This window comes from Mustela nivalis (genome assembly GCF_964662115.1).
Source record: "Mustela nivalis genome assembly, chromosome: 15".
Taxonomy (NCBI): domain Eukaryota; kingdom Metazoa; phylum Chordata; class Mammalia; order Carnivora; family Mustelidae; genus Mustela; species Mustela nivalis.
In genome coordinates this window covers 88,996,674-89,023,105 of record NC_139034.1, presented here as the reverse complement: position 1 = coordinate 89,023,105, position 26,432 = coordinate 88,996,674, and the positions used below count along the sequence as shown (strand labels likewise).

The following is a 26,432-nucleotide window of genomic DNA, read 5'->3' as shown; positions in this document are numbered from 1 at the left end:
CCCTGATCAGGGAGAGTGAAGCCATGCGCTTGGTCCTAGCATTTTAAACCTTTTATTCAGAAATAATTGCAAACTTACGGAAAAGTGGAAAGAACAGGCAAACTCGACAGCCTCAGATTAACACCAGGTGTCGGCCCTTTTTAAAGACCTAAGAAGCATTCAAGTTTATGCAGGACGTGTTGGAGCCTTAGGGACGTGCTGATGGCTTTGCCTTCTCAGGGCAGAAATGGGGCGCCAGGCTCCTGCTCCCCCACTGGTTCCACCCCTGGCGGCTGGGCCTCCGGCTGGGAACCCAGAGCCACTGTGCCTCTCTTGGAACGCCCTTCAGGACGAACAAGGAGAGGTGTGTCAGCCCCATGCCCGACCCCGTCCACGCTCCCCCAGCCCCTACCTCTCCCCTGTCACCAGCCAGGCAGGATCTGGGGCCCAGTGAAGAGACCCTGTCTTCAAACACCATGTCACCACGTCTCGGGAGACCCTGCTGTTGCTGGCTCTGTCGGGCCCGGGAAGCCCTCTGACCAGACTCCCTACAGGTCGCCAAAAGTCCACATCCCGTTTCAACGTCAAGAACAGGATCTGCCCAGGGCAGGGTGGGTTTCCCTGACTTGACAGACCTAAAAGGCCTGCGTGAGTCCAGGCCACCCCACCCCAGGGAAGGAGCGTCGCCCACTGCAAGCAGGAAACCGGCCCAAGCGCGCACTCTGCGCCCGGGTTCCTCTGGCCGAAAAGCCCGCACCGCTCCCCTCGAACTTCCCCGGACTCCCAGACTCCCCGGCCGCGGGCCCTCGCACGGGCTCCAGGCGACAGTCTGCGGCTTGCCTACTGGCCGCCCAGAGGTGCGCGGCTCCGACCCAAGACCTTCCCCTTCCTGAGTCCAGGCCGCCTCTTCCGACGGCGCTGTGCCGAGGCGGCAAGGCTGAAGCGCCGCGGGTCCTCGGCGCGGGAAAACGGTCCCAGGGATCGGACGCCCTCGGGTGTCCTGTCAACTAAGGACGCGCTGGAGACGAAGAATGTCCCCAGCACTCGACCTCCGGTGGGGACGTGCCACCCGTCCCCCGCGTCAGCGCCTGAAAAGCGTCTTCCCCGGGAAGGGGGCGAGTCCTGCGAGGTGGGTGGGTTCAGGAGAACCAGCAGGTCCCCCCGGGGGAGCACGACTCAGACGACTCACTCCTAAACTTCTGCTTTCTTCGCCTTTATTGGTAAGCCCTGCCTCGGCGCCTCCGTGCCGTGTACAGACGCGCTCAGAGTCTCCGTGTAGGGCGGTGACCCCGACAACACTTCCGCGTCATCACTCGGGCCGGTGACTCAAGTCACTGCTCGGACATCTCACTGCCGTCAGGCTTCACTTCCTTTCGCCCGTGGGACTCTGGGCGTGTCCCCACTGGGGCTGACTGCGGGTCTCCTTCTGCCAGCAGCTTGGGTCACAGGGCGAGGTGACGTCCTCCAGGGATTGCCTGTCCTTCCCGGCACGGCGGGAGCCCCCCGTATGCAGACCTTCCCGGCACGGCGGGAGCCCCCCGTATGCAGACCTTCCCGGCACGGCGGGAGCCCCCAAACCACAGGGGGAATCATCTTGTTTTCTTCTCAAAATATGCCAGGTGTGCATCTTTAGAGGAAAGGGCACTTAGAACCTTCCGCATATAGGCTCTGAGGCCTCGAGCATGGCGGTGTTCGGCTCAGTGGGCAGAGAGGCCCCGCGGAGCCATGAAGGCCTGCGGACCAGATTGCTGGGCTCTGGTGGGAAGGGTGGCCTCTGCCCCCCCAGGCTCTGCCAGCCTGCCCTCTCCCCACAAGGGACACTGTTCTCTGCCCACGGGGCCTGAGTGGAACAGACGCCCCTCTCCGCGCCCCTGGCACACAAGAAAAAACCACCGCTCACCCTCTTTGCAACAGGATGATGTTCTGAAGAAGGCTCGTTAGTCTGGGAGACGCTTCCCTGGAAGAGAGGGACCCGCTGGCCCCAGTGTGCGGCCAGGCCGGTCGGCGCTCCCCACTCTGCCCCCGGCGGACGCCCCGCGTGAGGCGTGCAGGCTCCTCGACATTCCTAAACTCTCTGACCGGCTCGTCCCTGAGCGGGCGGTGGGGAGCCTGAGGGACTTAACTTCTGAGAAGCTGTTTTCTGTGCGCCGGGAGCTGCCTCGACTCGGTTTGGGTGGGGGGGGGGAAGAGTCAGCTGACCTTGACGGCTGTGCTCAGGACCTCACTGACCGGCGGGTCGCACTCCACCTCTGCTGGGAGAGGAATGGGCCTGTGCGGCAGACGCGCGGCCCGGAGTTGCCCGGTGCTGCTCCCACCGGCCAGCCCCTTCAGCCCGGCACCTGGCTTTAGGCGGGGCCTCAAGGGGTCACACATGCGTCCCGTCCACTGACCTCCGGGTCAGTCTGCTGACGCTGCCCCCCACGCACACCCGTCCTCACAGCGGCATCCTGGGGGCGCACAGCTGGGGGGGCTCCTCCGGAGAAGGACTCGGAATAAGCACCCCAGCGGCATGTTCTGAGCCCCGACACACAGGCCCTTCCCCCACCTTGGTGCCCGGCTTGGGGAGACCCGGCTCAGGGAGCCCCGCCAAGTGCTGCTGGCCGCTGACGGCAGCCACAGACTTGGGGTGGGAACCAGATCCGGATTACGCGAGGAAAGTGCCCCACAACCATGGCAGCAACCCCGGCCAGGCCTCACAGCTCAAGTGATCTCCCCAGGAACAGACACTGAGAAGCAGAAGTCTGGGGCAGAGTAGACAGAAACACCTAAAGCTGTCAGCACCCAGCAAGCGGGAACACGGAGGGACAATTCGGGCTGCAGCCGGGTTCTGGCCTCACCCCTGCCAGACGCCGGCAGCGCCCCCCTGGCCCGGGGCCGCGGGTGAGCCCTGCGGGCACCCAGCCATGTCCGCAGGCCTGGGCTCTCCTGGGAGGCCCCTCCCCCGCCCGCACCCGTTGGCAGAGGCACAAGCCCCAGGGCACCGAAGCGGAGGACGGGCGCCTCCCCCACCCCACAGGGGCCTTGCTCGGCCAGAGGACCCCAGGCAGCACCCCACTCTCCATCCATGTGGCCCGCTGCCATGAATCGCCTAAGCTGGGGGTTAGTGGGCGCCGCACATGGGGTCCTCACACTGGCGGCTGGAAGTCCAAAGTCAGGGGCCGCCCCATCTGGGTTCAGGGACAGCAGGGCTCACCCGCGAGGAGGAGGAAGTCCCTTCACGGAGGCTCCACCCCGTGACCTCCCAAAGGCTGTGCCCCACTGTCGCCTGGGGGCCAGGTTTCCACATGAGGATTTGTGGTGACAGAGCCCTCCATGGGGGCACAGTCCCAGCGCCGCAGCCGAGTGGGGTCCTCACTGGTGAGCTCGGAGCCGGGGGAGCAGGCACGCGATGTCTGTCTGCTCCCCGCCCAGTGCTCCTCAGGCTGTAGGCGTCTGTCACAGGGTCTCAGGGAGCGGCCGGCAGTTTGTTGTTCTTCAGCAGGACACGACACTGGGAGATCAACACGGCTCGCCTGGTGGACTGTAGGGGCCAAGCCACACCAGCCCCACCGGCTCCCGTGTCCAGCAGCCAAGGTCAAAGCAGCCGCGCATGATCGGCCTCTTGTTTCAGAAGAAATGTGGGCCGAGGACAGGTCAGTTTGAAGCAAGAGCCGTTTCCAGACATTGCAACAAAGCTCTCGTAAACCGGCAGGCAGGTCTCGGAAGGATCCTACCTACCCTGACAACAGCTGTCCTGTGGGCCTTCGCCAGGTCACCCGGCCGACTCTAGTGGCTCTAACACTGTCCCACTCATCGTCCTCGTGGCTCTGACTTCTCTTTCCCTTGGAACCTGATCGTCACCAACAGAGTGAGCCGGGCTCCGAGCCACAGCCACGTGAGAGCCACAGCTCCACGGCAAGCACCCGGGCTTCTGTGCCTTAAGGGACACTGACGGACACTTCAGCTTGGGCCTCCCACTGTGACAGGAAGCGGAGGGAACGGGTCTCACAGCCACCGCACCAGCGACAAAATGCTCCACGATCACTGGAGACACGAATGAGACCTACGTGCTCGGCAGAGGCGTCAGAGCTGTGAGCTGCAGACAGGGACCCCAGCCGAGATGCCGAGGCCTGTCAGTGCGCGTGTGTGCACGCGTGTACGCCAGGGTGTCTGTACGCATGCGTGTGTCAGTGTGGACACACGCACGTGAGCATGTGTGCGTGAGTGTGTGCCTGAATGTACACTTGCACAGTAGCACGTGAGTGTGCCGGTGTATACGTATGCGTGCGCGGTGTGAGCGTGCACGGCACACAGATGAGTGTGTGCCTGTGTCTGTGTGCGCACGTGTGCGTGCGTGTGAGTGTGCGTACGAGCCCGTGTGCGTGGGAAACACACAAGGGCGTGATGCACTGTGTGTGCCTGTGAGTCGTGTGCATGTGTGTGCGCATGCATGTGCTCGCTCACGGGCACGTGCACACGCGTGCTGGGTCCGCTTTGCAGGGAACGAGGAAACGCATTTGCAGGAGGACCCGGCATCGGCAGGCCGTGGAGGGAGGAGCCACAAGGCCCGCGGCCGGGGCTGCGATTCTGCGGGTGTGTCTGAGCCCCGACAGCCACGGAGAGCAAAAGGAGGGAGACTCACTATGTGCCGGGCCGCGAACACGCCGTCCACGAGGGCGCAGCAGAAGGCCGCCACCACGCCGAAGCTGACGAACACGATGGCCGCGACCAGCTGGGGCAGAGGGCAGAGAAGCGAGTGGGCGTCACGCGGCCCCGACAGCCACGCCGCCCGCACACGGTCCAATGCCCCTGCCACCGCCTCCGGCCTCTCCCCGCCTGCACCGCCCCGACTCGGCCGCCCCGGGGGCTCGGAGCCTCTCTCCCCCACACACCCCTGCCCCAACTCTGCCGACCCAGGGGGCTCGGGGCCTCTCTCCCATACACACCCCTGCCCCAACTATGCTGACCCAGGGGGCTCGGGGCCTCTCTCCCATACACACCCCTGCCCTGACTCGGCCGACCCGGGGCTCGGGGCCTCTCTCCCCCACACACCCCTGCCCCAACTCTGCCGACCCAGGGGGCTCGGGGCCTCTCTCCCATACACACCCCTGCCCCGACTCAGCCAACACGAGGGATTCGGGGCCTCTCTCCCCCACACACCCCTGCCCCGACTCAGCCAACATGAGGGGCTCGGGGCCTCTCTCCAACACACACCCCTGCCCCGACTCAGCCAACATGAGGGGCTCAGGGCCTCTCTCCCCCACACACCCCTGCCCCAACTCTGCTGACCCAGGGGGCTCAGGGCCTCTCTCCCATACACACCCCTGCCCCGACTCAGCCAACACGAGAGGTTCGGGGCCTCTCTCCCCCACACACCCCTGCCCCGACTCAGCCAACATGAGGGGCTCAGGGTCTCTCTCCCCCACACACCCCTGCCCCGACTCTGCTGACCCAGGAGGCTCAGGGCCCCTCTCCCATACACACCCCTGCCCTGACTCGGCCGACCCGGGGCTCGGGGCCTCTCTCCAACACACACCCCTGCCCCGACTCAGCCAACACGAGGGGCTCGGGGCCTCTCTCCCCTACACACCCCTGCCCCGACTCGGCCGACCCAGGGGGCTGCATTCTTTCCAGTTCTTCCACATTGTAGACAGGGATCTTCTAGCCCCGGGTCCTCTGTACACGCCCCATGAATACGCAGATTATTAAATGGTCTGCAATTTCGTGCAATTACAAACTCTGTGACAAAGACCCCGAGTACGTTCTGCGTCCAAAGCTGGTTTTCCGTGAGGGACTCTCCACAGGACGGACCCTGAGCCCACAAGACCCCACCCGTTCAGGGAGGACGCACCGGTCTCTGCACCTCGGCGTCAGAGAAGGGGCGCTTGTCCATGAAAGAGGCTTTGCCAGTGTTTACTCCCACCGTCTAGCACGGGTGTCCCCAAACCAGAAAGATGCTTCCTCTTAGTACCCATTCGGATGCTGCCGTCTGAGGGCGAACAGGTCGCCAGTATTTCCACTTGCATTTCCATGCAGCTAAGAACCTTTTCTTGCATTTGTTGGACATTTCTTTAAACTTTTAGAATGTTTTGTGGAATAATTTTAAACGAACTGAAACGAGGAACACAAACGGTGTGAAGAGCCCCCGGTTGCGCCTGCAGCTCCCCAGGACTCACGTCACCGGCACCGCAGCCCAGCCCTGGCCGGTCACCTCTCCCCGAGCACGGCTCCCGCACCAGCCAGCGGGTGTGTGCGTGGACTGGCTCCAGGGCTCTGCCTCAAGGGAGCAGGAACAGCAGAGCTGGGATTGGCGTTGGCGGGACCAGGCCGCAGGGTTGGGGGGACCAGGCTGCAGCATTGGCGGGACCAGGCCGCAGCGTTGGGGGGACCAGGCCGCAGCGTTGGCGAGCGGCTCTCCGGCTCTCAGCCCAGACGTGGGCTTGGGGCTTCTTCCCCAGGTTGTTCGTGCATTTGCCCCCCTGTGGCGCGAATGGCTTCGGGCAGAAGTCAGGCCACCGGCCGCTGCTGCATGGGGCCCGCGGCCTCTTCGCCCTCATCAGCCTGAATTATTTATTTGTCCAACAAAGCCCAGGCAGCCGGTATGAAATGCCACCTGCCTGACACTCCAGGGCACAGAGTGGGGGCGGGAAGGCCACTCAGGGGCCGGGGCGAGGGCCAGCTTTGTGGCTCACCCTGGATCCCAGCCCCGCCAGCACCCAGGAGAAGTGGTTCCCTGACTTCACAAGGGCCGGTGAGCTGGTGACTGTCTGGTCCTCAGTTTCCCCATCTGGAGACAGAGGTGCTGGCCCCGACTCACTCTTGCCTGAACAGATCCTTCTGGAGCGTGTCCTTGGACTCTGTCAAAGACGTGACGAAGCCGAGGTTGCCGGCTCGTCCCCACAGTCCGACGTTGCTGACGGTCCGTGACGAACTCATTGAAGGCCGGGCCCGTGGAGGGGGGGGGGCGGGGGGCGCGGGGAGGGGGCGCGCAGTAAGCGCGGCCCACTGTTCCTCCAAACAACAAAGAACTGTGACACCGTGGCCCGGGGCGGCGCCTAAACCAGCTCTCCTGCAAACAGCTTCGTCACGACGACCAGGCCCAGCGGGGGGCCCATGAGGACCGTGGCACCGGGCAGGGCTGCGCTGTCGCCCCACTGACCCTGCAAGGTGGCCAGAGGCAAGAGTGCCTCCTTCGTCCCGGTGGGACCGGGAAGCCCCAGGGCTTCATCCTCGGGAAACTCCTGCGCACAGTGGCCAGGATGGGAAAGTCCCGGCACGTCGTCTGCAGAAGTTACCTGGCACCAGATTTCCCTGCATTCATACTGCTGCTGTGAAAAGTGCATTAAAACATCTAAAAAGATACAGCCGGCAGTTTCCAAGTTTCCTGGAAGGGAGGCCAGGCACCTCATTTCCCAAAATACATAAATGAATGAACGAGAAACACCTACTTTGACAGCCGGGCCCTCGAGCTTCCTGCTTTGCCTGCCCGGCTGGTCCCCGAGCAACGTGGCCTGGCCTTGCCCAGCTCGGGCCTTCAGGGAGGACAGGCTGATCTGCTCCTACTGGCCCGAAACCCGAGGCGGCCCAGCCCCGTTCAGCATCGGGCCCCATCCCTGGCTCCTGCTCCGGGGGCAGCCTTGCGGCTCCCAGGGACAGACCGTTGTCAAAAAGGGCCCACCATGTCCCTTGGGGCTGGTCCCCAACCAGGGGCCTGAGCATGAACAGTGTCACCTTCGAGCTCACAGGCCGTGAGCACGTGTGTCCATCACGTCCTGACGGCTATGACCTTATGGTCATCTGCAGGGTAGGCCAACCTGCCTGCAATTTCAGGACCTTGGGACGCAGCCCTGTGCCCTCCACCGGGTCTCCCAAGCCCTGTGGTCTCAGGAAGGGGGGCAGATGCCCTGACACAAACCCAAAGCCCACTCCCCAGTGAGAATGCCGCCAAGCACCCCTGAGCACACGGCCCATGGTGCTCTAGACTGCAGGGCACCCTGGACTACACGGGCCACACAGCCACGGCATCAACTCTCTTTCCGTGGCACCCTCCCCACTTCTGCGTCTGCATCTCTCAGCCCCAACCATCCCCCCAGGCCACTCTGGGGTCCTCAAGGAGCTGGACTGTACCCAGTGACGACACTCCTAGAGTCCGGTGGGGCCTGGGGACAACCTGGCTGCTGGGTTCTTGTCGGAAGTGGGTGCCCCCACCTCGTGCTCCCACACTGGGCTCAGGTGCCGGCCAGTACATCCACCAAGCACTGGCCACTTGTCTGAGAAGCTTCCAGAAGCAGCTCCGCGCCTGACCGCTGGCAGCCGCTATGTCTCACCGCAGGCGTCGCCAACTGCCCAGCGAGCTCCTCTTGCACGGACTCGGCAGCCCCCGGAGGAGGCCACACTCCACGTCCTGCCATGGGACCGGCTCTGACCCCACGGTGGCCCAGTGACCTCCCACGACATCTCTGCCCAGTTCCACTGAGAACATGCAGGACGCCCTTGGCCGCTGCCTGGCTGCCCTTGGCCATCCACCAGCAGACACGTCTGGTCAGCTCTCCCACAAACTGCCCTGTCCCTTGAAGGCTCTCATCAGTGTCGACCGGCCCAGCCTCTCTGCCCACCGCCCTCACAAAGTCACTGCCCCGGCCAGCATTGCGCTCCACACCACATGGGGCCACGGCACAAGCACTTGGCACGGGAGCCCTGAGCCCACAAGGACGGAGGTAAACCCTCAGCACAGGGCCATGAGCCCGTGAGGACAGGGGAGACGGGCCTCCGCGCCCTGGTCCCCCCACCTGGAGAAGAGGAAGGGCACCTCTGGGCTTGCAGAGTTACACGGCAATAGAAAAGCCAGATGAAAAACCGGACACCAGTGGATAAAGTCGTGTTGATAATGCGGGAGAAAGAGAAAAAAGTGGGTGAGAGCTTGTCAACCTGTCGTGGACAGACCTTCGACGGGGCACGAGACACACCCAGGGACTACTCAGGGCTGCCGTGGGGTCAGGTCTTGCTGGGCCAGCGGCGCGCTCAGGAGGGTTTGTGAAGGCCGGCCTTGGGGCTTAAGAGCCCCCTGTTTGCAGGGGTGGAAGGGGGCAGGTGGGGAGGGGACGGGGGACTCCCGGGGACGATGACCCCAGCACGTGAAGACCAGGCTGGGAACTGGTGCGGAGCAAGGGCTGGTCTGCGGGTGACACCTGTAGGGGACACGGGCCTGGCAGAGTGGTCAGGCCACGGGCTCAGGGAGACATCTGTGCCGACAGAAGGGGGTTAATCAGAAGGAGCAGATGGCCCCCGGCGCAGGTGCAGGGGCTCCCTCCGCCGCCCAGGGGCACTCGGTGGGCGAGGGTGGCGGGGACGTGGCCTGCCCCGGAGGACGTCACCAGGCCTCACAGGGCGCCCGCGGGCCATCCTCACACCCCGAAGCAGGGGCCAGGATTCCTGGGCCGTCCCCCCAGGTGTCCCTTGTCCCCGTACGTCCCTCGTCGCCTCTGTACTATCTACCCCGCTGCCGCAACCCTGCGGCCCTGAGCCTCGCCCTGGTGCGCGTCGCCACACGGACCCCCGCCTCCCCCGTGCCCCCAGGCTGCAGGCCATGCACACCCCGCCGTCCACGTCTTCCTGTTTCCAACCACAAGGATGGCGCTGGAAATCAACCCCCGGTGGAAAAACGGAAAGTCCGCACCTGCGTGGAAGCCAAGCGTCACAGCCTCGCACAGCCGTGGGCCAAAGACGTCGGCAGGGAGGCCGGACCCAGGTGGAGGTGAACGGGTTGAAATCGAGAGCTCAGGGAGCAGCCGCAGGTCGGCGGGACTCTCGGCTGCCAACACACGGACGGAGCAGGCGGCTCTGGTCAGGCCCCGGACGCCAGCTCCCAGGCGGCCGCGGGAAGGGCAGAGGTCGGCGCGGAGAGGAAGCCCGGGGAGGGAAAGCCGCGACAAGCAGTGTTCCCGGAAGTCGGCTCTTTGAACACGTCAACACAGCTGCCACGTCCGTAGCTGAACTCAGAGGACAGGAGCCAAAAACCAGATGACTAAAATCAGAAGTGAACTTGGGAACATCGTTATCAACTTTGCGGAAATTACAGGGATTATAAGAAGAGCCGGAGAACTACTGTGCCAACAACTGTGGCCACGGAGACGATCCGATTCCTGGAAGCAGAAATCACCCGCACGGGGCGAGAGGAAACCGCAGATCTCACACCAAGTGAGACAGAGTCAGCCACGGGAACCACAGGGGAGACGCCAGCAGGTCCGCAGACGGGGCCGAGCTAAGACCGTCGGGACCCGTGCCCGGGGCAGAGCCCGGGCACACACCGCCCCAGGGGCCTAGTCCACACGGCGAGCTCACCTTCCGGCTCCAGCCCACTTGGTACTTCCAACCCCCCGTCCCAGCCTCGGGACCAGCCCTTCTGAGCCTCCTCGGCCTCCACCGCGACTCCCAGCGCGGCCCCCAGCGGGCACCCTATCTGCCATGGGGACCGGAGCCTGTCCCGGTGCCCAGCCTGCTGTGCGCAGGGCAAGAAACAGAAGTCCCCGCACAGGACAGAGGACGCACGAGGGAGACCCATGCCCTCTAAGCAGCAGTGGCCGTTCCTGCCGGTGTGACTGCTTTGAGGTGAAATCAGTCATGCCTGTTCCCTTGCTCTCTGTGGCCGGGCGGCCACAACACACCGGCTGTGGCTCTCCAGCAGAAGGTTCCCAGGCCCTTTCTAGACGGGGACATATCTGCACCCGTCCAGAAACTACTCAGATCTCCCAGGCAGGCGTCGTGGGGACACGTGGCAGCGGAAACAAATCCCAGCCCCTTTGTGAGCACGAACCCGTGGAAGCGGACACCCAGGAGCACCCAGTCTGGTCGGCGGGATGAGCGACCCCGGATGTTGGCTCGCAGGGCCAGCGAGGGGGAGTCACGGAGGACGCAGGAAAGCTAAGGGTCGCGGGATGCTCCCTCTAGAGCGGCAAGTGCCGTCCAGCCCCCGACGCACGCAGCCCCTGCGTGGCTCTCCGCACCCTACCCCTGCCGCCGGTGCTGCGCAGGAAGAAGGAGGCCGTGCAGGCGGCACAGAGGGGGGTGACGGGGTGGAGCTGGCAGGTGGCCCCGGTGGAGCCCCAAACGGGCAGCTCCGCCCAGAACAGTCCTCACGTGATCACGGCTGCTGGGAAGCAGGTCCTGACGGTCCCAGGCCTCAGCTCCCGGGCTTCAAAACCGGAGCTGGACCTACTTTCCCATCACAAGCCCCCGTGGGGCCCGTGGTGGGGGTCGGGGCAGCTCCAGCAGCTTCCCCCCGCTTGCCTGCCCTTCTCCCAACACGAACCAGACTTCTGGAGGGTGTAGGTGGTGGCGTCTCTGCCGGAAGAAGTGGTCACCCTTGTCCTTCAACCACCCCCCGACACGGCCCAAGGAGTCGGAGAGGAGAAGGGTGAAAGAGCCGTGGGTTCCCATGCCGGGAGGGGCCGGTCAGACGCTGCAGGGAGGGTCCACCCTGCACCGCCCCCGGGGCACCTTCCCGTGTCCATGTTCGTTCGGGCTTCTCGGTGCCGCAAAGGGCGTCCCAGGCGGGTCCTGGGGACCCGCTGCTTTGGCTTCTGTGTGCGGAGCTAAGGGGACGCCCCCCAGTAAGGCTGGCGGGGGTCTCGCGTTATCCAGACCCAAAGCAGAAGAGGTGAGGGGCGGAGCCGGGGCCCCATCACACGACACAGCAAGACCGGCTCCCCTGGACCGGACGAAGGCCGCCTGGGGTCCTAACTCGCGGCAGGAGACATTTCTCTGCATGTCGACTCCCAGAAGCCTGATGGGTTCCATGGACTTTACACCAGGTCCCAGGAGGGCTGCCATGTCTGTGTGTGTGTCTACGTGTGTCTGTGTGTCTGCACGGGTCTCACACGTACAGGGGCAGATGAGGTGGTTCACACGCGCTCTTGGTCCCTGGAGTGTCCTCCTGGCTCTGGTGCCGTGTGGACGGCAGAGCGGGCGGTGAAATCGATGACTCGTGCATCCGTCCAGGGCAGGAGAAGGCAGTAACTCACCATTAATAGAAAAATGTGAAAAGCTGGCTCATTCTGGGCATTCTTAAGACATCGCAGGAGACTCACTAGAGGCGGGCGGAGGTGATGGCAAGGCCACGCTCACAGGTTCTACCCCGAACCTTCCGACAGGGTAAACTATTTATAGAAGAAACAGTACTATGTCTGGTATTTGCTCCAAACAAAATGGGAAGAACGGGGTGGGAGCCAAGATGACCACGAGGTCCACTTACTTCCTCTGCCTACTTTTGCAGACGCTTAAAATGTCTATCGGAGGAAAGTGAAAAGAAACCAGGAAAGAAGAAAGCACCCTTACCTACCCGGGCGCACGAGAAGGGTGTTCCCAGAGAACATGTGAAGGACTCTGACAAGTCCGTGATGCAAAGACAAGTCACAACTTCAAAATCAGCCGAGGATGTGCACGGCCATTTGCCTACACAGAGAAAAGGCCAGGGAGCCCAGGAAGGAAGCCACAGGTCACCAGTGGAACCTACGAGACCCCATGTCATGCCCACCAGACAGCTGAGCCCGCGTGTCGGCCGGCTTGAGGAGCCCGGAACCCTCGTGCGCGGCAGCTGGGGACATGGGGTGGCACAGCCGCTCTGGGAAACGGGCTGGTGGTTCTGTCAATGACTGCCATGGACTCAGCCGTCCCACTCCTAGCCACGAAAACATGGGTCTTTGAACGTCCACAGCGGCCTGTTCACCAGCGCCCCAGGCGGCAATGGCCACCGAGCCCATCACTGATGACGGTGTACACGGTGGCCACCCGTTTGCTGGAACGCGACTCAGCCACAAAGCCACGTTGTCCTGACACGGCCACAGAGCAGCTGAGCCTGCGTGACAGGAACCGGGTACAGTGCGGTCCAGACCTAAAGCTGGTCGCGGGCGCCTGAGGCTGCAGATGGGGGACGAGGACCCAAGGCTGGCCGCGCAGGTTTCTGGCTGACAGGGCGGAACGTCCTCCCGTTGGCTCTGGTGACAGTGGCGTACCCACTAATGGCTAACAGTCACGGAGTTTAGCACATTAAATGTGTGAATTATGGCTCGGTAACGCTCTCCTAAAGGGGGGAGGAAACAGGCGCCCATGAGCAGGTTGGGTCCGCTCGGCCCACGAGGCTGCCGCCGCCCACCGCGTCACAGCCAGCCCCGCCCATGGGGAAATGGTGCGGAGAAGCGGTCAGGGGCTGCCGACGCCAGCCACCTCGGCAGGAAGGTAGAGCTGGGCAGGGCGGAGGAGGGCCCCCCAGGGGACGGCGACCCCAGACAGCGGACACCAGGGCTGCAGCTTCTCCCCGCGTGGCCGTGGCCGGGAGCCTCTTTCCAAGCCCTGTGCCTTACACCCTTCGTGCAGCTGTGAGCCTCTGACCTCCCCAGGGACAGTCACGTGTTAGTGGGGTTCAGCACGGAAGGAAATCTGTTTCTCCTGCTAAAGGTTCTTAAACGTCGCTTCGGGGAGGACACGGAAAGGGTCTCATGGGAATCTCTAGGGGACCCCTCCAGGGTGTCCTTGGGCAGACCCAGGAGCCAGGGTGCTTCTGTTTCTTGGGTCCTGCCTCTCCCCCCACCTGCGAGAGACTCTGGGCAGAGGGGGGCCTGTGCAAGGCAAGCAGGGTGGGGTCTCATGCCCCCCAGACATGTGACAGAAGCCCCGGGGCCCCCTGTCCACCACTGTGCAGCCAGCGGCCCAGAGCAGGTGCCGCCCACCCCAATACTAAGGATAAAACTCTTGTTTTTGCCAGAACCCAGACCTCTCTGACCTGCTCGCTCCCCAGCCCCATCCCAGGACCTGCCCCTCACCCCTTCTGCCCCAGGGGCCGTTCCCTCGGTGTGGGTGACGACAGTGGCCACCACGGCTCAGCCACAGACCTTCGCCGTCAGCCAGGAGCAGGGACATGTAGGGTCCTCTGCCGCAGCTGTCGCACGCCGTGAGAGCCCGAGAGGCTGTGGCTGGAGAGCAGACACAGCCACGTGGCCCCAAACCCCTCTGAAAACCTCTCAAAATGCAACACTCGCTGCCACCGTGGACTAGGAAAGTGACCGACTATTCTTGGGGCTCTGGCCCTGAACAGCACATCAGCAAACAGACACGACACTGAAATCATGAATCAAGGTACAGTGTTCGGAAAACTGATCGAGGTTGGCATTCATACGCCCCGTATCTCTCCTCCTCTGTAAAGCCCGTCCCAGCCCTGGGCCCCTCTGCTTGTCCAGCGACTCCCCGTCTCTCCTCAGCTGGGGAGAGCCCATTCCCAACACACCCCACACCCTGAACTTTTCTTCCTGAGCCTCAACGTCAGCGGCTAGGTGGTCGGAGGCACCCAGGATCCTGGAAGCCCGCTCACTCAGACTAACTGTGAAGGGCACCCACTCATCCCTGAGTCCACACTTGCGCAGTGCACAGCCTGGGGAACGTGAGCCCAGATCCTAGGTTGCTGGACTGGGGTGGGCGGCTTTCCTAGGACGCCCATCCATAGCCGTAACACACTCTGGTCAGAGCACACCCTTATGACCCCGCGTTCAAAAGAAACCATGAACATTCTTACCATTTGCTTTCTATTCTCCACCAGGTTGAGGCCAATGATTCCTAAGAAAGCTCCGACGCCAAGCTGCCCAGAAAGAAGAACGGGGGGAAAGCCTCTGGTTAGCGCCCGAGCTGCCGGCCAGCCCTCACGCAAGCAACGCCCAGGACATTGTCACCCTTAGAAGGCTTTCGGCCAAGGGACAAGGCCACTGGTCCCGCCCCCCTGACACCCTGACCACGGAGAAGCAGACAGGCCCCTGCCCACTGCGGTGGGCTTCTCGGGCTCAGGCTATGCCGGTGACTGGAATCGAGGTTGCCAAAACCTGACGCGTCTCAACTTCCATGTTCAACTGCTTCAAGTCCTGATCACAGAAAGGAGCGTCGCATGGGCTCCCTCAGCCGGCATGGGGGGACAGCCCCGTGTCCGGGGTCCCCTCACCCCCCACCCCCGGCAGAAAGGTGGGGCCCCTGGAATACAGGCAGCTCTGAAGCCTTCACTGGTGAGACTTTCTCTGCACAAACACTCCATGTATGTGGCCTCAAACACCGCACGGGCAGATCCCGCAGATCGTAAATAAAATAAAGGAGGTGCGGTGGGGACCCTGGAGCGGAGTCTGCTGCGGCGGCAGTGCCTGGAGCGGAGTCTGCTGCGGCGGCAGTGCCTGGAGCGGAGTCTGCTGCGGCGGCAGTGCCTGGAGCGGAGTCTGCTGCGGCGGCAGTGCGCGTGAATGCACAACCCTCGACCATCCTGAGCTGGGAGCACTTCCTGCGGGATCTCAGTCGCTGTCCTGTCTGCCGGGGACGTTCCTGCCCGCAGCACTAAGTGCGGCGTGGATGGCGGCCCTCCTGCTGCCCCAGGAGAGGGACTGACCGGCACAACCACCGCTGGGGCTCCTCGGCCGGCCTCCCCTAAGACGCGTGTCTGTTCTCCCAGACGGGGTGCGGTCAGCTGTTTTGGGGTGGGTTCAATCCGGAGGTCCTGGGCTAAGTCCAGGCCAGGGTCTGTCCTGCTCGAGCGCCCAGGCCATGACCAGCTTGGGCATCCTCCACCACCAGCACCTCCCCCCTCTCCAGCTCCGACCGTGCACCTGTCCTCCTGCACTCGCATGGGCCCCCCGTGCTCACGCCACCCCAGCCACACGAGGCAGGATGACGGTGTCTCTTGGGGCTGGCCAGCCTGCAGCCAGCACAGCCACAGGGCCCAGGGAGGATACAGGTGCCTCCGGGGGCAGATTCTGCTGACCACGACCACCCACAGTGGCTTCCCCGCCTTACGCTCCAACCCCATGAGCTGGAGTAGAGACTGTAACCCCCGTGGCCCTCCCAACAGGCTCCAAGGGCAACAGCACTCACGATGATCCCTGGGTAGTAGCCCCCCACGGTCACGTTCTCCGTCCTGGTGGTGGCGGCGAGGCCGACGGTCAGAATGGCGGCAGAGACCCCAAGCAGAGACCCCACAAACCAAAGGGCGTCCTTTTTTCTCCTTGCAAACCCTTCTAGAAGGAGTACAAACGAGGAACCATCAGCAACAGGTTGGGTTCGGAGCGGGGTCCCCCCAGACCCACTTTCTGCCCAGGCCACTCCCTCCTCAGGTGACCGAAGTGGCCTCTGGAAGGCCCCAGCCCACCCACAGACACGGATGCCTCTTTCCAGGGCAGGAAATCAGGGCGTCCCTCCCCACGCACCCCACATGAGAGGTCCCCACCCGGCTCCTGGATGTCTTTCCTAAGGACACGCGTCGGCACCACGCAGCCTCGCTCGCAGTTCCGTGTTCCCACAGCGGGAAGCGGGAGCCGCCGGCCGCCGACTCCCTTCAGCCCCCGTTGCTCCAGGATTCAACACCCGACATCGGACCCCCCAGTGCTGACCCCAGGAGGGTGAGCGGGGACGTTCTCTCCCTGCCCTGCCCTCTTGCCTCAGAGATGGTGCCCCCAGGGCTCACCCCCAAACCAATGCCCCCAGAGCCTTCATCCTGGAAGCCCTCGGCAGAGGTCGTGCCTGACCATTTATCATCCCGCGAAGCAAAGAGTGTTCATTAGGACCTGCAGGAAATCTCTCGGAGGAGCCCGTCCCTCGGCCTTTGTCCCTGTCAGCCTTTCTGCTGCTGGAATAGGACCATAAAGCCCCAGAGGTCATTCTGGGCCCGGAGGGCACCTTGCAAATGGAGGCCACACTTACAGGATGGCGGAGCTGGAAGACAGGCCTGGGCTGTCTACCTCCAAACTCACGTAAGCAGAATAAGGTCTCGGACCACAGCCACCACTTTGGGAGTCCCAGGATCTGGGCAAACATCATTCTAGATGTCATGGAACTCTGGAAAGCAGCCATAAAGGAGACCTTCTGCCTCGAGTCTTGACGTCTGGGTTTCTCATTCATCTAACGTTCTTCCCTGGGGTGTGTCTCGGGGAAGGCAGGGAGGCCTCCCTTCCAGGCACCGTTCACACACAGGCACCCACGGCAAGCGCAGCAGCGGGGGCTGCCCAGCCGAGGCAGCCGGCCAGGAGAGAATCCACGCCGAGTGCAGACACGCTGTTGGGGTTTCGCTTTTTCAAAGCTTAACTATCTCCCTGTGATTCCAAAATGAAATCAGGCTGAAAGAAAAACGGGGTGGCAGGGGGCAGGAGACCGAGACGACATCAGCTCGCAGGCGATCAGCTGGACAGTTATCAGACCATTCTGAACACCGACACACTCAACAGGAGATCGAAGAGAAGAAGAGCTGCGATTCTAGGAACAGAAAATCGACCACCTTCTGTAAGGTAGGACGTGCGGAGATGTTAATCCAACGTAATGGGAAGATAGACTGTGGGGGAGGGGCCAGCTCCCGGCAAGCAGCGGAGCAGCGGAGCAGCGGAGCACAAAATCTGAACTTCTAGAAGTCGGCTCCATGGAGGGACGTCACTCCAGAGGCTAAGAGAAGAGTGGAGCCCTCGCAGGGACAGCATGGTCTCAGGTCCCACAGGGTCACCAGAGGATCGGGGGTGCCTGAGTGAGGCAGAGCTCGCAGGTATCAGAGTAGGAAAGCCGGCTGCAGAGAGGGAGCCAAGGGGTCGGTTCTCAGGTCAGGGTGACCTTAAACCGTGACCCGAGGCACAGTCGGGCCACTGCCCTTCAAGCAGGGACCCCACAGGTGGCAGATCTCCCAGGGGGAGTGGCTCAGGAGCCTGCGGCCGGAATGTGCTGGGTTTGGAGACTCCAAACGGGACTGCGCGCCAGAGACAGAGACGCTCGGTCACAAACCAGGGGAGTTCAGAGCGCAGCCAGAGACCAGGGACACGGGAGGGACCGACGGCTTCTCTCGGCAGGGGCACAGAGGAGGGGGCCCCGGGCTCTCACCTCCTCCTGGCTGGAGATAGGGAGCCCACCATTTCCATTCCCGGAATGAAATTCTACGGAAATTGTTCGGGGAACAAAAGCTCCGAGAGCGAACCCGAGCAGATGGCTTAGCCCGACCCCTGGCAAGGGTGGTGCAATTCCGCCTCAGGCAAAGACACTTGAGAATCAGAGCAACGGGCCCCTCCCCAAGATCAGCAAGAACATCCAGCCATGGCCAAGCTCACCAATCAAGGAGAACTGCAAACTCCAGAGCTGGGGAAAGCAATGCAGAGAATTCATGGTTTTTCCCATGATCCATTAGTATTGCACAGTTAAATTTTTTTAAATTTGATTTCTGCTTACTCTATTTTTTAACTTTTCCTCTTTCCTATTTTAACCTTTCAAATTATTTTATCTTTAGAAATCTTTTTAACTTTCCATTGTTATAGGCATATTCTATCCCTTCATTGTATTTAACCTTATTTTAGAATACATATAGGTTCTTTTTCTTTAAAAATTTGGGATACAATTTCTTCTAATAGATCAAAATATACTTTAAATGTAGCACAAGGCTTTGTTCTAGTCTCCAGCCTGATCACATACTTTCCTCTTTTTCTGTTTTCTTTGTTCATTTTTAAAGAAGATTTTTACTTATTTATTGGACAGAGAGAGACAGCGAGAGAGGGAGCACAAGCAAGGGGAGCGTGAGTGGGAGAAACAGGCCTCTGGTGGAGCTGGGAGCCCAAAGCGGGGCTCGATCCCAAGACCCTGGGATTATGATCTGAGCCAAAGGCAGAGGCTTAACAGTTGACCCACCCAGACACCCCTCTTCTTACTCCTTTTTCAACCAACTTCATATATATAAATTCCTTTTTTAGAATCTTTTTAAATTTTTATCTTCACAGTCAGATTCCATCCCCTCGTCGTGTTTACCCTTCTTCTTCTGCATACATGTAAGTTTTTCTTTCTTTAAAATTTTGGGAGGTAGTTTCTTCTAACAGACCAAAATACCCAAAACCAAGTGTTTGGCTATGTTCTACTCACCAGTCTAATATATGTATATTTTTTTCTTTTTTCCCAGTTTTTTTCACCCCCCAGTTTTTGGTCTCTTCTGATCTGGTTAGTGTATATTTTTCTGGGGTCATTGCTTCGCTTTTAGTATTTTGTTCTCTCATCCATCTATTCTTATGTGGATAAAATGATAAGGCAGAAAAACCACACAAAAAATAATAAATAAAAGAACAAGAAGCAGTACCGAAGTCTAGGGACCTAATCAATACGGACATGAGTAATATATCAGAACCAGAGTTCAGAATGACGATTCTCAAGGAGCTTGCTGGGCTCGAGAAAGGCTTGGAAGATACTAGAGAAGCCCTTTCTGGAGAAATAAAAGAACTAAAATCTAACCAAGTTGTAATTTAAAAAGCTATTAATGAGATGCAATAAAAATGGAGGCTCTCACTGCTAGGATGAATGAGGCAGAAGAGAGAATTGGTGATACAGAAGACCAAATGACAGAAAATTAAGAAGCTGAGCAAAAGACAGACAAACAACTATTAGACCACAAGGGGAGAATTCGAGAGATAAGTGATACCATAAGACAAAACAACATTAGAATAATTGGGATTCCAGAAGAAGAAGAAAGAGGTGGGGGGCAGAAGGTATATTGGAGCAAATTATAGCAGAGGACTTCCCTAATTTGGTGACGGGAACAAGCACCAAAATCTAGGATGCACAGAGAATCCCGCTCAACTCAATAAAAATAGGTCCACACTCCATCATCTAATAGTAAAATTTACAAGTCTCAGTGACAAAGAAAAAAATCCTGAAAGCAGCTCAGGACAAGAGTCTGTAACATACAATGGTAAGAATATTAGATTGTCAGCATACCTATCCACAGGGAGCTGGCAGGCCAGAAAGAGCTGGCATGATGTACTCAGAGCACTAAATGAGAAAAACATGCAGCCAAGAATACTATATCCAGCTAGACTGTCACCAAATAGAGAAGGAGAGATAAAAACCTTCTAGGACAAACAAAAATTGAGAGAACTTGCAAACACCAAACCAGCTCTATAGGAAATATTGAAAGGGCTCCTCTAAACAAAGAGAGAGCCTAAAATTAGTAGACCAGAAAGGAACAGAGAATATGCAGTAACAGTCGCCTGACAGGCAATACAATGGCACTAAATTCATCTCTCAATAGTTACCCTGAATGTGAATGGGCTAAATGCCCCAATCAAAGGACACAAGGTGTCAGAATGGATTAAAAAAAAAAAAAATCAATATGCCAACTGCAAGAAACTCACTTTAAACCCAAAGACACCTCCAGATTTAAAGTGAGGGGTGGGAAACAATTTGCCAGGCTAATGGACATGAAAAGAAAGCTGGGGTGGCAATCCTTATTTCAGATAATTTAGATTTTAAGCCAAAGGCTATAAAAAGAGATGAGAAAGGACACTATATCATACATAAAGGGTCTGTCCAACAAGAAGATTTAATAATTTCAAATATCTGTGCCTCTAACATGGGAGCAGCCAATTATATAAACCAATTAATAACAAAATCAAAGAAACATATTGACAATAATACAGTAATAGTAGGGGACTTTAACACCTCCCTCACTGAAATGGAGAGATCATCCAAGCAAAAGAAAGAGTCAATAAAACCAAAAGACAACTAAGATATTTGCAAACGACATATCAGATAAAGGGCTAGTATCCAAAATCTATAAAGAACTTATCAAACTCAACACCCAAAGAACAAATAATCCAATTAAGAAATGGGCAGAGGACATGAACGACATTTCTGCAGAGAAGACATCCAGATGGCCAACAGACCCATGAAAAAGTGCTCCACATCACTCGGCATCAGGGAAACACAAATCCAAACCACATTGAGATACCACCTCACACCAGTCAGAATGGCTAAAATTAACCAGTCAGGAGACAACAGATGCTGGCGAGGATGGGGAGAAAGAGGAACCCTCCTGCACTGTTGGTGGGAATGCAAGCTGGTACAGCCACTCTGGAGGTTCCTCAAAAAGTTGAAAATAGAGCTACCCTATGACCCAGCAATCGCACTACTAGGTATTTACCCTAAAGATAACAAATGCAGTGATCCGAAGGGGCACGTGCACCCGAATGTTCACAGCAGCAATGTCCACAACAGCCAAACTATGGAGAGAACCTAGATGTCCATCCACAGATGAATGGATCAAGAAGACGTGGTTCATATACACAATGGAATACTATGCAGCCATCAAAAGAAATGAAATCTTGCCATTTGCAATGACGTGGATGGAACTAGAGGGTATTAAGCTGAGTGAAATGAGTCCATCAGAGAAAGACAATGATCATATGATCTCTCTGATATGAGGAAGTTGAGAGGCAGGGTGGGGGGTTTGGGGGGAAGGGAGGGAAAAATGAAACAAGATGGGATTGGGAGGGAGACAAACTGTAAGAGACTCTTCATCTCACAGAACAAACAGAGGGTTGCAGGGAGGAGGGGGGCGGGGAGAGGGGGTGGGGTTATGGACATTGGGGAGGGTATGTGCTATGCTGAGTGCTGTGAAGTGTGTAAACCTGGAGATTCACAGACCTGAGCCCCTGGGGCTAATGCTACATTGTATGTTAATAAAAAAGGAAAAGACAAAATCGGGTGTTTCATTGCACTCCCAGTTCTTCAGTCAACATCGTGTGTGTTTGTGGGGGAGCGGCCGCGGATCTGAGCCCAACTCCGGGCCGACCGCTGCACACACTCACGTGACGCCCCCGACGCTTTGGGTGTGACTGTGCACACCTCTGGTGGCTCCACGAAGCTCAATGGCAAGCCCAGGTGCAGCCCCCGCGACGGGGACTTACACACGCAGAAGCGAGTCGTCCCGTGAGCTCACACGCACGTCCTCCTCCTCAAACACTTTCGGGTGCTTTTTCCTCAGTTTGTGTATCGCACACGTTAGGCCCAAGGCGTCTGACGGTCCGGCGTCCGCTCCCTGCGGCGCACCTGCCGCGGCCTCGCAGCGCCTCGCACACCCGCCTGGCAGCACGTCCCGGTCCGAGCCCGCAGGGACGCTCCCGTGGCCGCTCACGGAGCCAGAAGCCAAGCACGGCTCCCCGGGCCTTCCCGCGCCCTCCGCTTTGTCCCGGGTCTGACCTTCCCTCCGAGGCTGCGGCTCCAGGAGGCGCCGCTTCGGCCTCGCTCCCGGACAGTCCCCAGGTGAGCCGGGGCCCGGAAGGACAGCGGCGGGGCCCACGCGGGGGCGGGAAGCTCGGCGCCGGCCAGCGGCGGTGTCCTGACCCCACGCACAACACAGGTAGCAAGGAGAAGACTCCTGCCGTACACACTGTTTCTCAACACAGGACATGACATAAAAATAAGGGAACGAGAGAGAAACTCAAGGAAGGAAGGTAGGACATCTTTATAATTACCCTAAGACATGCGAAAACGATCTGGTTTGGGAGACAAAATGGTCCTGCACTGGAGGAAGACCGCAGAGCCCCCAGACCAGCCGCTGAGTCCTCCTGCCCGTCTCCAGACTGTCAGCATGTGCGCTGCTACGAGCGATGGGTCCCACCTCGACCAAGATCTCTCCTGTCTGCTTTCTACCCCACGGACAGCTGCCCAGACCGGCCGGGTGGCCTCCAGCCGCCCGGGGGGGAGGCCCGTGAAGCAGGATCTGTCTGCCCTGTTTGCTGCTGGAGCCCACACCCGGCTCAGACCGACAGGCAGCTTTCTGAGTGTGGCCTGGAGGCCCTGACCTCAGTTTCCTGCCCTGGACAGGAGAGGCAGTGACAGCCAGCGGCTTTACCCGGCCCTCAATGCTGCAAGTGGCAGAGAGAGCACGAGAGAGCTGGGGGCGCAGGGAGGTCGGGACAGGCTCATCGCGGGTGGAGAGCACATTGCGACAGGTAGCGGGTGCTGTTAACCGGCTTTCCTCCCTCTGGGAGAGGCGTTTGAGGGGTGACGCTGAAGGCCACCAGTGGCATCTCCCCGTTACCCTGCCCGAGCCCTCTCCCTGCCACGGCTCCTGGGGAAGCCTGGCCGCATCCCGGCGGAGCAGATCCTGTCCCGGAGACCGGGGGCTGCAGCTGGGAAGCGTCCCGGGTCACGGTCTCCCTGAAACAGGGCCTTGGCCTCCCGGAGAGAAGCCACGTGGGGACACCTGGTCCCAGAGGCAAAGTGACGTCCCCTGGGGAAAGAGACCCGTGCAGAACCCTGCGACTCAGCCACCTGCTTTCTGTTTCCTGATCTTATGGGGGACAGGGGCAGCGTGCTGACTGCAGAAACATCGAGGGACAGGACTCAGAAGGCCAGCCAGCTGCCCCAGTGTCTGTGCTTTAGGTAAGAGCCCAATCCCGGTAGAACCCCTCATCAGAGGGAAAACGAAGTGCTCTTCGAACCAGCCGTCACTGCAGGGTGAGGACATAGTAACAAGCAGTGACAGCCCTCATTGTCACCAACGCTGGTAAGGAAGCGCCCAGGGAGTAAGCGGGGTCTGGAGGAGAAAACAGGCTCACGGAGCACCGAGCGTGGAGGGTAGGGTGCGTCTGTTTCTTTCAACCAAGAAGCCAGATTCTTTTGTCATTCATTATTTAACAATCAAACAACATCAACCCCTCTGGCTTTTAATAAGAGACGCCCCAAAGGTGCCACAGGCAGCCGGGCACGTCCAGTGGGACCCCCCCCACCCCCCGCAGGGAGCCTAGGAGGCGCACAGGGCCTGTCCTGCAGGTCTCCACTGGGAAGCAAGTCTCGCTGCCCCTTTCAGAGTCTGCCCGGACCCCCCTGAGGAAAACACACCCTCTCTTCTGGCCCCTGAGCCTCCTCCAGGCCGCGGCAGGTCTGGCCAAAGAACAGGGTTCCAGGAACTTGTGGGGCAGAAGGCTGTGGGGGGTCGGAACAGAGCTGCGGCCAAACTAGGGCAGCCGCCACCATCCCTTGAACAAGGTCTAGTAACGCCTGGGCTAGGGCAGGGGAGGCAGCGGGCAGGATCTCTGGTAACAGACTGGGTGACAGGGAGGTCCCTCGACCCTGCCCTCAACCCCCGCCCAGGACTGCAGCCCGCGGCCTGTCCCAGCACAGCCAGGATGCCAGCGGCTCTCTCACCTGTTGTGTCCAGCAGGGCCAGGGGCCCAGGCGCCGGCGGCTGCATCCCGGGGGAGGGCCTGCCGTCCGGGTGCCCAGGGCACGGAGGCTGTCTGGGCTGGCAGGGTTCCCCCAGGATCAGGATCGGAGGCCCTGAGCCCCGCCCCCTCTCTGTACGGACCGCCTCCTTCCTACCTGCACTCCCTCCCTCCCCCTGCCGCCGCAGGTCCGGATACTCGGGATGGGGGTGGGGGAGGAAGTGGAGGGCTAGAGGGAGACCAGCTGGGGACTCCTGCAGGATCTCTGGTCAGGGCTGCGGGGCTGCGGGGCTGCGGGGCTGCGGGGCTGCGGGGTGTGCCTTGTTAGGGACGGACGCGGGGGGGCCGGCCCACCTGCCCTCACGGGCTGCCGCAGCTGCCCCTGCCCCTGTCCAGAGGGGTTAGGGTTAGGGCCACTCCCCTTGGACAAAGGAATGCAGGCCCCGTCACACCCCTCCCCTGCTCGCCTTCACCCTGTCACACCCCCCACCCACTCACCTTCACCCCCGTCAGGCTGGCACTGAGTAAAACCCCCGGTTAGGATGGGAGGAGCCAGAGAACGGGGTTCCAGGACCCATTGCCTCGCTTGGCGGCAAGGAGAGGGTCTTGCAAAGACCATAGGTGCCATGACCGTTGGTGTCAGAGCCGGCCCCTGAGGCAGAGCTCCTGGCCTCCCTGGGAATCAGGGGAGTGTCGTGGGAAGCAGCACTGTGCCCCCACGGGGTTGGCCGGTCAGTGGCGAGGCAGGGACTTGGACTTGGACTAGGTCCCGGCCCTTCCTCCCCAAGGACGCGCCCACGAGCCCAGACTACCCACTGCTGTCGTCGAAAACCTGTGTCTTACAGAACTGGGACCCTGAGCTTGACCTTGACCCCCAACCCCAACTCTGTGGATGCACCATTTGTGACGAAGGCCACCACTCTCCGGGGGCCAACGCTGTGCCCGCCGCTAACACGGACACACAGCTCGGCCCCACCTGCGGCCACAGCAAAACAGGCACAGCCGGGCGCTCCCATCGGCAGGGGGGCTCCGACAAAATAGGGACATAGTGGCGGCAGGAGGGGTCACCACATGGGTCTCCCTGTGAAGGTGACGCCTGCGAGCAGGCCACCATTCGGACGCTGTGCCAGGGAGGCAGACCCAGCCCGGGGAGCCAGCGAGGGGGTCAGAGGGCCCCCCGGGCGCCTGGCGGGGAGCAGTAGCCCACACAGCCCATCCCATCCACACTGTGGTGGCCTCAGGCAATCCCAACGCTGATCCCTTGCACAGATGGGGAAACCGAGGCCCCAGGAGGCTAAGTGCATGACCAAGGGCAGATCTAGAATTCTTCCAAACCCTTCACCTGTCACTGCGGGGAGGGACCCCACAAGCCACTCCTTGGACCTCCTCCCCGCCTGGTGTGACTTAGCTCCTGTGCCATGGTGCCCACTGACCACGGGCTGGCCCACCTCGAGGGGACACTGCGGCCCGCAGCAAGCTGACCTCAGCAGATAGCAATGGCCTGGGATCAGGGTTTTTTTAAATGTCATTTAATTTAGCTCTTGCTAAGACAATTAAGAGGAATCGGCCCTCTTCCCGTCTGAAGATCATCAGGGGACTGGACAAATCCTTATTGACGTTAAGAAGATCACGTAGACACAGACTCAGCCAGCGGGGCTCTGAGTCCTGCCACACAGGCGCACCCTCCACGGCAGACCTGCTGGGACGTCCAGGCAGCCGGGGTGGCGGCCGCAAGGACAGGAAGGCGACAGGCATGAGGGGCCGGGCCCTGCATCAGCAAAGACGTATTTGCCGCCAGCAATGCGGCTTCTGGGAGACTTGCGGGGCCCGGGTCCTGGAGACAGACGCAGGGTCTGGAAAGTCACTGGAGGACACACCACACCACAGGGAAGGCGCCCAGGGTTGGCCTCCGCGGCCCCAGATGTGCGGATTTCACTGCAAGTGCAAGACCGATCGCCTTCGCTGACGGGCGCGCCACAGCGGAGCGAAGCACGAAAGAAGGGAGGTGGGGTCGCTGTGGGGGGCTCATGGCAGTGTTGGGGTCCCAGGGAGTGGGTGCAGGGGGGCGCTGGATCTGGGGGTTGGTCATGGGAGACACACAGGGTCCCGGGGGTGGTCGTGCAGGGCATGTGGGGACGCCGAAGGCCATGCAGGACGTTGTAGCTCCCGCTGTCTTCTCTGCTGCCCACGCCCCCGAGACCGGTGTCACAGCTTCCTTGCCTGCCACTTCTGTGTCTTCGTGTAGGACCGAAGCGGACACGGAGCTGGCGTGTGAGTAACGTTAAGAGTGGCACCGCTCAGGGCGCCGGCAGCTCGGTCGTTGAGCGTCTGCCTTCACTCGGGTTGTGATCTCGGGGTCCTGGGATCGAGCCCCACGTCAGGCTCCCTGCTGGGCGGGAGCCTCTTCTCCCTCTGCCCCTCCCCTGCTTGCGCTCAGTCTCTCTCTCTGTCTCTGTCAAATAAGTAAATGAAATATTTAAAAACAAAAACAGAAAA

At 60.3% G+C, this 26,432-nt stretch overlaps 1 protein-coding gene and 1 long non-coding RNA gene across 17 annotated transcripts in view; one reads left to right on the top strand and one right to left on the bottom strand.

Moving 5' to 3' along the window:
- The window catches only part of TMEM255B (transmembrane protein 255B), a gene marked incomplete at its 3' end in the record, with an annotated part of 90,649 nt that extends 66,504 nt beyond the window's left edge, over window positions 1–24,145 (bottom strand). For 8 of the 16 annotated variants that reach the window (XM_082701185.1, XM_082701186.1, XM_082701192.1 and 5 more), the window contains exons 1-4: window positions 23,920–24,047; window positions 15,853–15,995; window positions 14,522–14,584; window positions 4,601–4,690 (exon numbers count right to left, since the gene is read on the bottom strand). In XM_082701185.1, the coding sequence (XP_082557311.1) occupies window positions 4,601–4,690; window positions 14,522–14,584; window positions 15,853–15,995; window positions 23,920–23,965 (342 nt within the window). In that variant the 5' untranslated portion in view covers window positions 23,966–24,047. Of the gene's footprint in view, window positions 1–4,600; window positions 4,691–14,521; window positions 14,585–15,852; window positions 15,996–23,919 lie in introns of all 16 variants that reach the window. The other 8 variants (XR_014303409.1, XM_082701193.1, XM_082701184.1 and 5 more) reach the window with 5 other exon arrangements.
- LOC309849025 lies at window positions 23,074–26,432 on the top strand. Its single transcript, XR_014303430.1, has 2 exons — window positions 23,074–23,154; window positions 24,782–26,432. It is a non-coding gene; the product is annotated as an uncharacterized lncRNA (long non-coding RNA).